General features: G+C 35.2%; 1 protein-coding gene across 1 annotated transcript in view; it reads left to right on the top strand.

Annotated features, from left to right (window-relative positions):
- The window catches only part of CLGN (calmegin), a 59048-nt gene that overhangs the window by 17395 nt on the left and 26020 nt on the right, over nt 1–15633 (top strand). Inside the window, exons 3-8 of the mRNA XM_044225769.1 lie at nt 2396–2469; nt 3132–3190; nt 6086–6227; nt 9857–9938; nt 11369–11561; nt 15088–15277. Coding sequence (XP_044081704.1) covers nt 2396–2469; nt 3132–3190; nt 6086–6227; nt 9857–9938; nt 11369–11561; nt 15088–15277 — 740 coding nt within the window. The remainder of the gene's footprint in view (nt 1–2395; nt 2470–3131; nt 3191–6085; nt 6228–9856; nt 9939–11368; nt 11562–15087; nt 15278–15633) is intronic.

Here is a 15633-nt window from a genome sequence, read left to right on the forward strand (position 1 = left end):
CTTTACAGGATACAGAGGAGCACGAACCCTTAAGATTCATTTCAGTTCTGACAGTATTCATTTTGTAAATGAATAGAAAACGCTGTTTTTTCCCCAAAATTTCTTGCTGTGTTTTAAAGTGCCCATGTATTACAGAAATTTATGCATTGTTCCTAGCATAGTTTTATTACAATGTAAATATGGGGAAGGTTTTTACTGTCAGAATAGGAATTTGTGACTGCTGAAGAGGACTGATGGATTTCTGTCTGAAAGGTTTCCAATCTCACTTCTGACACAGCCAGCCCTCTTCAGAAAGGACATAAGGTAGTATAATTTGCAGTTCTCCTAGAAGTAAAGTAATTTTACTTATTTCTCTGAGGAAAGGAAATGCTAACTAAGAGAATGAATCAGAAAGGGGAGTGATCATGAAGTAGGCACCTGTGTCCTGGCTCAGTCGGGTTAAGATGTGGTTTGAGGTGGGGACTAACACGAGTCTGAAGAACCCTGCAGAGATTCTTGCACATCCTGACAGTCCAGAAGAACTTGTACAGTGAGGACCATTCATAGATAAGATTGGGACCTCGGAGAATTTTTCAGAAATCTTGTTGATGGTAAGAATGGATCGATTCTGTTGTGCTAGCAGCTGCTTAAAGGGCCAAGGACCATAGCATTTAGCTGTTACAGACTTCTCTGCCCACTTACTTGGAGAGTTTTCTGCTTGCAAATGAAAGTGTTATTTAGCTGTTCAAGGTGAACATTCTTTCTCTTGTTATAACGATTGTAAACTCCACAAGGATGTTTCTTTTACAACCTAGTTTATGCGGTCTGCAGAAAGTAAGTAATCAGAGAGCTGCTGGTTGACTTAGGTGCAGCTCCTACAACGGTCATTGGAAGGTTAATACTTCAAAGAAATTGGGAGATACATAACACTTTCACTGCCTTTGGTGACATTTGTAAAAAATGAGAGGAAGTGGCATCTTTTTTTTTTAATTTTTTATTTATTTTTAAAATTTCTTTTCAGTGTTTCAGAATTCATTGTTTATGCGCCACACCCAGTGCTCCATGCAATTTGTGCCCTCCTTACTACCCACCACCTGGCTCACCCAACCTCCCACTCCCCTCCCCTCCAAAACCCTGTTTATTTTTCAGAGACCACAGTCTCTCATGGTTCGTCTCCCCCTCCGATTTCCCCCAACTCTTTTCTCCTTTCCATCTCCCCATGTCCTCTGTGCTATTCCTTATGCTCCACAAATAAGCGAAACCATAGGATAATTGACTCTCTCTGCTTGACTTATTTCACTCAGCGTAATCTCCTCCAGTCCCGTCCATGTTGATACAAAAGTTGGGTATTTAGAATCTTGACCCTTCAGTAATTACGTGGAATTGTGTTTGATTATTGATTTCTACCCTGTTAAATAGACGGGAAATGTACTCTCAGGTTGGGGTAGGGACAGTGAATAGAAAAAGTCCTTCTGCATCCTTTTCCCTGAAGGTTGAGAAAAGAAATCTCATACAGATAGAATCACAGAGATTGATTCAGAAAGGACCCAAATTGATCTGTTACTTTAGGCGAACTTATTCATTCTTCATCAGTTCAAATTATCTCTTTATAATTTGTCAGTGAGTTAATCTTTTAAATTGTTTTGTTGGTATGTTCTGTATAGCACAGCAGTTAAGTGTATGAGCTTGGAGGCAGGCAGCCTGAGCTCCTTTGATGTCCCCTAACTATCTAACTGTGTGACAGTGGATGTAACTTGGGGGCAATAATAGTACTTTGCTCATAGAAGTCTTACAAGAATTAAAGTCTTACAAGAACCACTGTATTCCCACCACCAATATCATTACCATCATCGTAGCCGCTAACTCTTATAGGGCCCTTGAAACTGCTTTGCAGATAATTGCTTTGCAGTGCTTTCTCTATTGAGTCTTTTTCTGCTCTGGGTTCCTAATCTCTCCAAAAGGTATCCTCATCCTCTATCATGTAACAGTGGAATTTAAGAGTTAATTTTAAACTAGTCTATATGCTTGCTAAGTTTTTCATCTTATACATGTTGGATCATGGTATTTCCTCTGTTTCTAATGATTTGTGTTCCCAAATATTGTCACCTGTTAAGATCCTTTCAAGGCCATGTCAGCTCTATCATGAGGCCTTCTCTAATAGAATTTTTTCCCATCCCTCCTGTGATAGAAGGAATCAGTATATTCTCTATCTGCACCTATACAGTATTTTTTTTTCTGGCATTGTATCTCTGATACTCTCTTGTATCTTACTAGGATACAAAGTTTTGAGGCCATGTCACCTTTTATTTATTTTATTTATATGTGCATTACATACTAGGTTCTTAACTAGTGAGATTATTTAATTAAAATATTTGCAAAGATGAATAACCTAGATTTTAAAAAATCTATTTTCTAGATTAAATATAAGACACCTCAACCTATAGGAGAAGTATATTTTACAGAAACTTTTGATAGTGGAAGGTTGGCTGGGTGAGTATTCATTCAAGAGAATGTTTTCTTTGTTTTAATTAGCATTTTTGAAGTTACTGGTTATTGATCTATGAAAATTACCTCTACTACAAAACTATAAAGAAATGTTAAAGTACTTTGTTTGGCAGTGTAACCGGTCCCATAACACATTTTTGTTATCGATAGAAATGTTTAACTTGAAGGGTTACTCATTTACACAAAATAATACAAATAAATTAAGAATAGAAAGTAAAAATTTATAACATTTCTTTGTCTGTAAAGATAGATATTATTAATCTAATTTCAGATAACAAATTCAAATTACTGTTCCATCCTAAATATTGGTTTAAAAAAAGTTACTATTTGTTGATTATTATATACCAGATACTGTCCCAAGTAGGTAGGTAAGTACTATCTTTATCTCCTTGTTACAGGTGAGGAAACTGAGGCTAAGTATATCTTACATATGATCATACAACTAGTAAATTGTGGATTCCAAGTATGAGTTAACTCTAACCTTGCAGGATTCTATATGGACATCTTTATTTAACCTCTAAGCATTTATTTTTTAATGAGAAGTGACTGTGGGATGATCTTTTGTTTTATTTCTAATATGCATTATGTCTATAAATTGCTGGTTTTTAGTTTTAATGATGCATATTTGCTTTTATCTTTGTTTACAGGTGGGTCTTATCAAAAGCAAAGAAAGATGATACAGATGCGGAGATTTCTATATATGATGGTAAAATATTTATTTAAATATTCAATAAAATCAGAATGACCCGAGTTCTCTAGCTTTACAGATTATAGTTCTATTAAATGTAGATAAGGTATATGGGGTCTGGGGCCCCATCATGCTTCACAAAAGAATGTTCAGTCTTTTGTCTCCTTTTATTAATATTTCTGAGGGCTAATTGGCCTAGCCTGAGGAGGGTGACTTTAATTTATGTTCATTAGGCATATAGTTTTCAAAATAAAATTTAAATTCCCATGATAACTTTTTAAATTTTATTTTTTATTATTTTTAAGTTTTATTTAAGTAATTTCTATACCCAATGTGGGCCTCAAACTTATGACCCCAAGATCATAAGTCACATGCTCTCCCAACTCAGCCAGCCAGGTGCCCCTAAATCCCCACAGTAACTTTTGCAAAGTAAGGAAAGTAGCTGATGAGTACCATATATTTAAAAGTAAATTGACTGGAGGTACCTGGGTTAAAGCCTCTGCCTTCGGCTTGGGCCCTGATCCCAGGGTCCTGGGATCAAGCCCCACACTGGGCTCTCTGCTCAGCGGGGAGCATGCTTCCCTTCCTCTCTTTGCCTGCCTCCCTGCCTACCTGTGATCTCTGTCAAATAAGTAAATAAAATCTTTGAAAAAAATAATGAAAAATAAAAATAAATTGACTGATGCAAACTGTTTATTTTGTGTTAAGGATGCTCTTCATCTCATGTAATTTTAAAATATCTCATTTTAAAAATACAGTGTTGATACATCCATGCAACAAACCACATTTTGTAATTTAATTGATGAAAAGTCAGAGAAGTATAATTTTAGCTGAGAAAATGAAAGCATTCTTGGATAGGATAAAAAAAGAGCAGGCATGCATACAGTTGCCGATATTATTTCTTATTTTAAAATTTTATTTTCCCAAATCAATGTTTTTCTTAAATTTAAATTCAGTTAATTAATGCATAGTTTTATTTGTTTCATGGGTATGGGTCTATGATTCATCAGTCTTATATAATACCCAGTGCTTATTACAACACATACCCTCCCCAGTGTCCTTCAGCCAGTTATCCCATCCCTCCACCCCAACCCCTCCAGCAACCCTCAGTTTGTTTCTGATGATTAGGAGTCTCTTAGAGTTTGTCTCCCTCTCCGGTTTTGTCTTATTTCATATTTTCCTCTTCCCCTATGAACCTCTGCCTTGTTTCTTCAATTCTACATGAGTGAGATCATAAAGTTGCCTTTCTCTGATTGACTTCTTTTGCTTAGCATAATACCCTCTAGTTTGTTATTTTTTAGGTGGCTGAGTAGAAGTCCATTGTGTGTGTGTATATATATATACATTTTCTTTATCCATTCACCTGTTGGTGGACATCTGGGCTTTTTCCATAGTTTGGCTGTTGTGGACATTGGGGCTATAAACATTGGGGTGCACATGCCCCTTCAGATCACTACATTTGTTTATCTATGGGGTAAATACCCAGTAGTGCAATTGCTGGCTCACAGGGTAGCTATTTTCAACTTTTTAAGGAACCTCCATACCGTTTTCCACAGTGGCTGCACCAGCTTGCATTCCCACCAACAGTGTAAAAGGCTCCCCTTTCTCCCCATCCTCACCAACATCTGTCACTTCCTGGCTTGTTAATTTTAGCTATTCTGACTGGTGTGAGGTGGTGCCTCATTGTGATTTGGACTTGTATTTCCCTGATGCCGAGTGATATGGGGCTTTTTTTCCTTGTCTGTTGGCCATTTGGATGTCTTCTTGGGTGAAATGTCTATTCATGTCTTCTGCCCATTTCTTGATTGGATGATTTATTCTTTAGGTGTTGAATTTGACAAATTCTTTATAGGTTTTGGATACTAGCCCTTTATGTGATGTGTCATTTGCAAATATCTTCTCCCATTCTGTCAGTTGTCTTTAGTTTTGTCGACTGTTTCCTTTGCTGTGCCAAAGATTTTATCTTGATGAAGTTCATTTTTGCCTTTGTTTTCCTTGCCTTTGGAGACGTGTCTAGCAAGAAGTTGCTGTGGCTGAGGTCACAGAACTTGTGTTCTCCTCTAGGAGTTTAATGGATTCCTGTCTCACATTTAGGTCTCATCCATTTTGAGTCTATTTTCATGTGTGGTGTAAGGAAATGGCCCAATTTCATTCTTCTGCATGTGGCTGTCCAAGTTTCCCAACACCATTTGTTGAAGAGACTGTCTTCAATATTGGATATTCTTTCTTGTTTTGTCCAACATTCATTGACTGTAGGGTTGAGGGTCCATTTCTGGGTTCTCTATTCCATTCTATTGATCTGTGTGCCTGTTTTTGTGCCAGTACCATACTGTCTTGATTATAGCTTTGTAATAAAGCTTGAAGTCTGGAATTGTGATGCCACCAACTTTGGTTTTCTTTTTTAACATTCCTTTGGCTATTCTGGGTCTTTTGTGGTTCCATACAAATTTTAGGATTCTTTGTCCCAGCTCTGTGAAAAATTTGATGGTATTTTGACAGGAATTGCTTTGAATGTATAGATTGCTTTAGGTAGCATAGACATTTTCACAGTATTTGTTCTTCCAGCCCATGAGCATGGAATGTTTTTCCATTTCTTTGTGTCTTCCTCAGTTTCTTTCATGGGTGTTCTATAGTTTTCTGACTACAGATCTGTTGTATCCTTGGTTAGGTTTATTCCTAGGTATCCTGTGGTTTTGAGTGGAGTTGTAAATGGGATTGACTCTTTTAATTTCTCTCTCTTCTGTCTCATGGCTTGTGTATAGAAGTACAACTGATTTCTGTGCATTGATTTAAAATTTTGTTTTATTTTTCCCAAATCAGCCTTTTTGAAAAAATCTTATGGGTCACTGCTGGTAAATAATCTGTAAGTCAGTGTTTTAGATTTTAGTTTAATTGCTTTGCTTTATGTTTTAGGAAGATGGGAAATAGAAGAATTGAAAGAGAACCGAGTGCCCGGTGACAGAGGTCTGGTACTGAAATCTAGAGCAAAGCATCATGCAATAGCTGCTGTATTAGCAAAACCCTTCATTTTTTCTGATAAACCCTTGATCGTTCAGTAAGTTTTACTACGTTTTTCAGTACTTTTTCTGAAATTTGTGTTAGTTTTGTATGATTTGGCTTCTGAATATAGCTATAATGGGTATAAAATGGGCATAAAAATCCAGATTTCCTTTTTAGTTTCACTTACTTAAATACATAATGCATTTATACACACAGATACTCTGAGGTTTTGAGGGAAAGCCAGGTTGATTTTAAAACTATATATATATATATATGGTAATATAAAAAATTCTGCCACCATAGAGTGTAGAATACATACTGAAATCACCATTTTTATTTTAACTCCTTTCTTAAAATTCCTTGCTCTGAGGATATTAACATCAGTGTATTCAGAATGGAACCATAAACGTCGCTGTTAAACCAGTTATAAGATTTAAAGGAAACAAACGCATTTTAAAAAGGGTATGCATATATAGATCACTGTCTTTCCACCTTTTATTTTTTAATTTCTTGAAATTTAAATTCAATTTAATTAACATATAGTGTATTATTAGTTTCAGAGGCACATGTTTACACAGACAATCCTTCTCTCCCCTCCCACACAAGTACCATAAACTAGTTTTAGTATAATATTGCTTACATGTATACCATCATAAAATCAGGTAGAAATTTTTCAATATTCACCTACATAAAATTGATATAAAGCAAAATAGATGTGTACAAGTACAATTAAAAGCCTGATAAAATTCAAATTAAAAACAAAGAACAGGAAATGCATAAATATCATTTTCTCCCTTCTGTTAGAAGATTTGGCTGTCCAAAATTAATGACAACATAAATATTAACTGTAAAGTATATCACTCTAGAGCCACTTCGGTGTTTTTTTGTTACCATGTTAAACATGTTCCTACATAGGATAACTACAGTGTCATTTTGTGTGTTAGAAATTTTTAAAAATATGGCATTTGGTGTATTTGTCTTCATTTTTCACTTGTGTTGCTTTGGCTTAGTTGCACTGTCATGTCAATAAATTTAAAATTTTAAATAATGTCAGGGAATATATGACTATTAACAAATTAAAAACATTTTTACAAGTACTTATTGGCACTAGTATTTGAGCTTGATAGTATTTGTTGTGATTCAGGGTTTGGCTTTTCTTTTTTCTTGAAAGTTTGAAAGTAATCCTATTTTTCTGTTGAAACTTAGTTGGATATAATATCACTTTCTATTTTGACCCATGGTGGCTTAAATTATAGGGCAAAAAAAAATAATAGAAAGTTATTTTCAGAGTAAAATGAATAAAATTTAGTGGTTTAGAAGGTATAAATCACTACTAGGCAAGTAAGCAAAAGATAGAAGCAAAGATTGGGTAATAAGTCTTGAACAATTATTAAGTAATTGGAAATTATGTCCTGAGAAAAAGAAAAGGAAAGCCAAGAAGAATTGAATAGCAGTCTTTGATATGCTTTGATATGCTTAAAACAACTCAAAGGAGAGTAAATGTCTTCTCTTAATATTGCAACAATGAAATGGGATAAATAAATTTTATATTAAGTACTATAAATACAATGGATTCACAATATAAATTTACTTTCAAGTTGCTTTTCCCAAATGGTGTACGTGTTAATATGCATTTTGTGGTCATACAGTTTTAGAAATGAAGCATGTCCTTACTGTAGACATAAGGAAGCATATTTGCTTGTCCATTTAGACTCGGAGAAAGAAGTTCTACATGCAAAAACCCATTTCTGACTTCAGTACTGTGTCTTCCAGACATATTTCACCACAGAATTTCCCCCCACCCAACAATAATTACTGCTTCATAGGAGAGTGTGGGAAATGATACTCTCAGGAATTAGGGTTGCCAAGTATCTTCCATGTCCTCCTCTTACCTGTGACTAAGAGCAGCAGTTGGTTTACGAGACACACATTCAGTTATCTCTAATCCACTATGAGTTGTTTACGTGAGGCACAAGTTAATGATTTGAAAACTCTGCACATTTGTAATGGGAGAAATAGACATAATGATTAGGTCTAGGCGTATCATAACCACAAAGCTATGTTCATAGCTTTTTTTTCATAGGGACAATTTACATCATTTTTTTTCAGATCTTACTTTTCACAGAACCCTTTGTCCATTGATCACCTAAAATAAAACTATCTTTTTATTTTATTTTACCTAAAATAATTAATATTTACCTTTAATTCACACTGTGCACCATTTCTTTTACATTATAGTCTATAAAAACATGTTCCATGAGAAAACATTTCTTTGTTGGCTAGTGCTTAAAATAAAAATAGTGACAAGGCTTTGAGGAATACAAACTGTTCTTTATTTAAAAAATGAAAAAAAAAAAAAAACCAAACCAAACCCTTTCTTTTGATCATAACAGAAGCTAACATTTTGGACATCTGTCCGTTGCTTTGCATGGTATTATTTAAGCATCACAATCCTTTGAGGTCCTGGAGCTTGAATAATTTGACTTTACCTTCAGTGTCACTAGAATAAGTGGCAGAATCAAGAATAAATCTCAGGCCTCTCTGGCTCCAAAGCACATGCTGGTAAACCCCATTGTACGATTCTTGAGAAACCAAGCAGAGTAGAAATTAGAAGGAGAGATCATCATAATTTGGCAACTCAGACAATCACTTAAAATTTTACTGTATTTCCTTTGTTCTCTTCAGTGTAAAATATATACACTAATTGGGTTCAAACTGTCAGAGTTTTGTATGCTATTTTTTTGTCGTTTTTACCTTTGTTATCACTGAAGTTTTTTTTTTTTTAGAAAAATTTTAAACTGCAGTCCTTTCTTAAAATGATCACTGGTTCCTGTTACTTCTCTAGTTTTCATTTCTTTTAATTCATGAAACTGAATCACAGCCATTTTGATTTTTACTGTTTCTCACTCTAAGGGCTATTTCATTGATTATTTCATATGTAATCAATAATTTACCAAGAATTTCTCCTAAATACTGCTCGATGTGTCTGTATCTATTGCCTAAACAAGACAATTTCCTTTATAAAAACAAAACAACAAGAAAATCTTCTGCTGAAAATTACACAGTGTTGCAAATCTATGAAAAAGCTCTCATATCTGTTCATGCTTTCAGTTGTTTTTCTATATTTCCTGACTGTTAAGGTCTGAGATACTTCACGTTATTGACTGAGATTATAAAATCTCTTTTCTGGAGGTATTTAATTAAATGTACCAGTTATTTAATATGGTTTAGGTATAGTTTAATTAAAGTATAAATTAATGAACTTGATATATCTATCAGCAATTTCTTAGAAATCAGTTGCTGTAGCTATGGTCCTCATAATCTTCATTTTTTAGTTTATAAAGAAATATGTGTAGTGTATGCTTTATCTGAATTTGAAGTTTCCTATTATAGTTTTAAAGTATCTTATCCTTAATTCAGCAAGTTTTGAGGGAAAACTTATTTCAACAAGTTGGTTGGCTTTTCTATAGTTGATTATAATCATTCTACTTTGCGTGTTTTAAGGATGTGCCTAGACAAAGCATTTCTGCTTATTCCCTGTATGTTGTGGATATGCTTTATAAGAGCTTTTGGTGATGTGAAGCATTTGTATTTAAATGAACTGAGAGTAATACATTCAATTTTAAAGAGTAATTAGTAATTTTTTAATTTATCAGCAGTATGATTCTTTTTCCCTTCATTTAGATATGAAGTAAATTTTCAAGATGGTATTGATTGTGGAGGTGCATACATTAAACTCCTAGCAGACACTGATGATTTGAATCTGGTATGATATTTTAATGTTTAAGAAAACCTTATTAAAGTTAATATTTTAAAGGAGTAAATGAGAAAACTGAAATTTTTATTTTCAACTGAAATCAAAAAGAACCTTAACAATCTTTAACCAGCCTGAGTGTGTATAGCTTTCAGAGTGTGCCTTCAAATTTCATACACAGCTGTGTTACTTGATGGCATCAGTTTTATAATCTTTAACAACATAATAAAGTTTGCCATGTCTATACGTAAAAAATAACATGGTGCTTATAAATGTCATTGAAAGATCAGCTTAGAGTTATTTTCTTTACAAATTAACAATCTTAAGTTTGTTCGGAGAAGTAAAATAACAGAGCAAAGCAGTAAAACAAAATCGGGAAAGAACCAAATAAAAAAGGTGGGCCAGTTCAGGAATTGGGAGTCCGCCAGAAATAACGTGGTTAAAAATGTTTTGAGAAAGAAGTAAGTGTATCAGGTTGGAAACACCTGTAGCATTCTCCTGCCTGGGCTGTGTCAGGGCTTCTGCATATAACAGAAGATAAAATGAGACCTCAGTGACATATTTGTCAGACTGCATGGCTGTGCATTGGCTGTGAGACATGGATTAAAGGATTCCTGTTGTTATTCTTAGAATTAGTTAAAGGGGAGCCCATTGGTAGTGTATGTTAGAGCTCTTGTTTTGGGTATTGTAAGGTGACCATCACTCAAAGGTATAATGACATAATAAACTTAAATGCTAGGTATTTTGCTAAGCATGTAATCTGATTAATTTAGCTAATCCTCGGAGAAACCTTGTAAAGTAGGTATTATTATTATTTCCGTATTTGAAAAGTAGCGAAACAGGACTACACCAAGGCTAAGAAATTTACTCAGGGCCACATACACCTGTTTAAGGGCAGTGGTAGGATTTGAACCCCGGGATCTGACAACAGATCCCATGCTTTTAGCTAATAGGCCATGCCAAATAAAGACAAACTACTAGTAGAAAAACAGGGAGCATGTCTCTATGTCTGTGTTTGTGTCTGAATCTCTCTTTGCTCTGTGCTCAGGAAGGTCATTTTCTGGTGTTCTCTTGAATAATAGTACTGAGTAATCATTGTAGTCTTAAAGTCGTGAGTATGCTTTTCTCTGTGCTTAAGTTTCTTAACAAAATATTAATAGTACAGATTTATATAAAGTAATCAAAGTTTATTATGATGTTGATAAAGTGGTTTCAGTTTCTCTCCTACATCTTCAGGAGGGAAGTAGCATATGCATTTTAAAAAAATCTTTTTGAGAGAAAAATTGTCTTTTTTCTGCATCCTTTATTGTCAAGCATGTCAAATAATTCTTTGGTGGTTTAGCATTTAATACATTTTTATAACCTCTACCCAACTGGATAGAATAGAAAAATTCATTAAATACTCTGATTCTGGACTAATCCCAACACATCTCTCTTTGAAGGAAAACTTTTATGATAAAACATCCTATACCATTATGTTTGGACCAGATAAATGTGGAGAAGATTATAAACTTCATTTTATCTTCAGACATAAACATCCTAAAACTGGAGTTTTTGAAGAGAAACATGCCAAACCTCCAGATGTAGACCTTAAAAAGTTCTTTACAGACAGGAAGACTCATCTTTATACCCTTGGTATATCCTTTTAATTGATTCATTAATTCAGAAATATTTACTGACTACTGATATTTTCATGGCAGGTGCTTTGGGAGAAACAAACATGGATCCTACCTCCCTGTAAGGAGCTTACCTTTTCAGGCTAATTTTCATGCATGTAGTGCAGGTAGAAAGTAAGTGCTATATGTGAGGTGCAGGTGAGGTAAGAGTTCAAAGGCAACATTCCTCCCAGTTTGGAGACTCAGAGAAAACTCAGTAAAGGAGATTGTATATTAACTAGTCTCGAAGTGTAGATAGAACATTGAAAATAGGAGAAGAGGAGGATATTTTAGGTGCTCTGACATTAGTGGTGCTGTATAACAGGAGACTGGGAAATAAGATTAAAGAGGAAGGAGTCCTTGATGGCAAGCTCAGAAGCTTGGACTTTACAGGCAGTTGTGATTATTGTTAGACCCGACCTCATGGTGGTTGTGGCACATACTTCCCCTTTGAAAGATGAGGTCTTGAGCAACCATTGTATTAACATATTTAGCTTTACTTTAGAACATGGGCGTTTCCGTAGACATTGAGTGGGAGGAACATTACAAGGGATTGTTTCTCCCCTTCCCAAGTATGTATGGTTATGGAGCTTTGATGTGTCTGTGATTATTTAAAATCACAGTGTGTCAGAACCCGACAGGACAATTCTCTCGAGTACTAAGGTATTTCAGTTTCCTTTCCAAAGACTATGGCTGCAGAAACATTCATGTTGTCTGCCAGGGCAGCGGCCAGTTTTATTTTTAATGTGAGCATTGATGATAATAAGAGCTTTTTTTTGAAATTGGAAAAGAGATCTGGATGTTTTGGGGAACATAATCTGTAGAGATAATGAGAAATTACAACTAGAACAGGGCAAATGAATTTCATTAGACTTTGTACAAACTTGGTGAAAAGCCACTTGGTGTAATGTTACCAAAGACCATAAGTTTATGTGTTTTGAAACTGCAATGCCATTTTCAAGGATTATCCAAAGAAAATAATCCAGAAGAAAAAGAGCTATGTGTAAAAATACACTGTAAATTTAAAGCAACCTGAATGTTACAGTAAGAATCTTGTATACAATACAAAAATGGCAACTGTGGAAGTGTTTAGCCATAAGGGAAAATGTTTATAATACTAAAATGTCAAAAGAAGGGTGCCTGGGTGGCTCAGTTGGTTGAGTGACCACCTTTGTCAACTCAGGTGATGATCCCTGAGTACCAGGATCGAGTTCTGCATTGGCCTCCCAGCTCCGCAGGGAGTGTGCTTCTCCCTCTGACCTTCTCCTCGTTCATGCTCTCTCTCACTGTCTCTCTCTCAAATAAATAAATAAAATCTTGTTTAAAAATATCAAAAGAAAATGAGATTCAGATTGGAGGTGCATCATCATGGGGGCCATTAGACAAATTATGTAAATAGAAAGACTAGAAAAAAAGAACTAATTTTCATTAGTCGCCAGGGACCTACTGTACTCTGTGCTTGATAGTTTAGAACCATCATGTGAAGTGAGCAGTTTCTCTTTATTTTACCTTAACTTAGGTTAAGCAACTTGCTCTAGGAAATAAAAGTAACTAGAATTGAATTTCAAGTATGACTCGTAAACGTTTGTGTTCTTACTACTACACACAAAAACTTTGTCGTACTAGGATTATTGAGTGACTTTTTAAAAACTTTTCTGCACTACTGTTTTATTTTTACATCATTTTGTAGTTGTTCTAAGAACCATATAGAGTACCTTAAAACGCTTTATAATCCAAGGCCTGTTACTGTAAATTCATTTTAAATATTTAGTATAGTTTTAGACAAAGATGTTTTTCTACATATGAGTATTTGTCACGTGCTTTTTTGTTTTAACTGTAATTTCTAAAAATTTCAGTTGCAAAATTTATCCAGCACATTGTTTTCAAGATTTTTATTGAGAAATACCTTTTTTGATTTGGGAAGAATCTAGTACTTTTTTACATTTAAGATCTTACTCGTGGCTCTGCCTAAATCTTGACTTTTTCCTTTGCATAGTAATACAGTTTTATAATCTCAGCTGTAATAGAGGAAGAAATATTGGAGGAAAAGAGAAGGGATGGGGCGCCTGGGTGGCTCAGTAGGTTAAGCCTCCGCCCAGGTCGTGATCCCAGGGTACTGGGATCGAGCCCCACATCAGGCCTCTGCTCCATGGGGAGCCTGCTTCCTCCTCCTCTCTCTGCCTGCCTCTCTGCCTACTTGTGATCTCTGTCTGTCAAATTAAAGAGAGAGAGAGAGAGAGAAGGGAGAAAATGGTGTTTGCATTATTTGAGTTTGCATATAGATTGTAGTTTTTGATTTTGCTATAAGTAACTTGGTACTGTTGTGACTGAAGCTCTGACGATTGTTTTTGCTTCAGAACCATTTCTTCAGAAAGTGGTAGCCCACTTACTAAGTCAGGATGATCCCAACATTTGTTGACAGTTCCTACTTCCCTAACTTACTGAAAGGAAACGTTAGGCATCTATTTTCATCTACCATTCTTTCCAAAGACATACAGTTTACCCAGTGACCCCCCAAGTTCACAGAAGGAGGCAAGAACTTTTATTTTGTCATTACAATGGAAGAGGGAGTTCATTACAAAACTTTTGGCTTGGGAATTTTTAGAGAGCTGGAATTCACCTCCAAACAGACCTAAATTTAAGCTTGTATATTTTCAATCAACCTTAAGGTATTTTACACTACAATGTATGAATCACTGAATTTGAAGTGCCGGTGAACTTTAAAATTTTCTAGGAAATGGTAGTCATGTATCAGTGTGAATTTCCTGATTTTGGTGACTAGATTGGGGTTCGTATAGGAGAATGTCCTCGTTTGTAGGAAACAGACATTAAAACACACAGGGATGATGTGCGTGAGGTCAGTAACTTACTCTCAAGTGGTTCATGAGAAAAGTTCTTTGTAGTACATTTACAACTTTTGAAGCTTGAGATAGTTTCAAAAAAGTTATTTGAAATACTGAAGAAGGGGTGCCTGGGTGGCTCAGTGGGTTAAAGCCTCTGCCTTTGGCTCAGGTCATGATTCCAGTGTCCTGGGATCAAGCCCCGCATCAGGCTGTCTGCTCCGCAGAGAGCCTGCTTCCTCCTCTCTCTCTCTCTGCCTGCCTCTCTGCCTACTTGTGATCTCTGTCTGTCAAATAAATAGATAAAAGCTTAAAAAAAATAATGAAGAAGATTGGAATGCATTCTGTAATTATAAAACAGTGAAGCTGACTGGTTGTGAGGGTCCCAAACTGAGCGAGCTATTGGATGTTCTTTATTTGAGAATTAATGGAGCATTTCATTAACTTCTTTTACTTAAGACAAAATTTTATCTTTGGTTTTAGAAAACATTCTACCTAGTGATCTTAGCACATTTTGATTTTTAATGCATTGTAATTCCTTGATTTCTGGTTGAGAAAAAAATTTACCCATGAAATATAGGGTGGTTTTCTTATTTAGAAGATAGAAGATTATCTTTAAAATGTCAGTCATTATGATAAAGGTAATATATTTAAATTGGTCTTTAGTGATGAATCCAGATGACACATTTGAAGTATTAATTGATCAAATAGTTGTAAACCAAGGAAGCCTACTAGAAGATGTGGTTCCTCCTATCAATCCTCCCAAAGAAATTGAAGATCCCAGTGATAAAAAGCCTGATGAATGGGATGAAAGAGCTAAAATCCCTGATCCTTCTGCTGTCAAACCAGAAGACTGGTAAGTAAAGAATTCAGTAACAAAGATTAGTTGGTGTAATTCAGTAATGAGATATTCCATATAAGTGAAGTTTACAACCAGTAAACCTTCTCTTTTAAACATTAAAATTACTTATTTTGACTATTTTGAGTGAAATACTTTCCTAAAATATATTTTGTAGGAGTACTTGGGTAGCTCAGTCAGTTAGGCATCTGAATCTAGATTTTGGCTCAGATCATGATCTCAGGGTTGTGAGATTGAGCTCCCCATCCAGCTCTGCCCTGGGCATGGGTCCTGCATTAGATTCTGTCTCTCCCTCTCTCTTTGCCCTTCCCCTCCAAAGAAAACCAAAATAGATTTCATAAATCCTTGCCTTT

The sequence above is a fragment of the Neovison vison genome, chromosome 11 (genome assembly GCF_020171115.1).
Source record: "Neovison vison isolate M4711 chromosome 11, ASM_NN_V1, whole genome shotgun sequence".
Classification (NCBI taxonomy): domain Eukaryota; kingdom Metazoa; phylum Chordata; class Mammalia; order Carnivora; family Mustelidae; genus Neogale; species Neogale vison.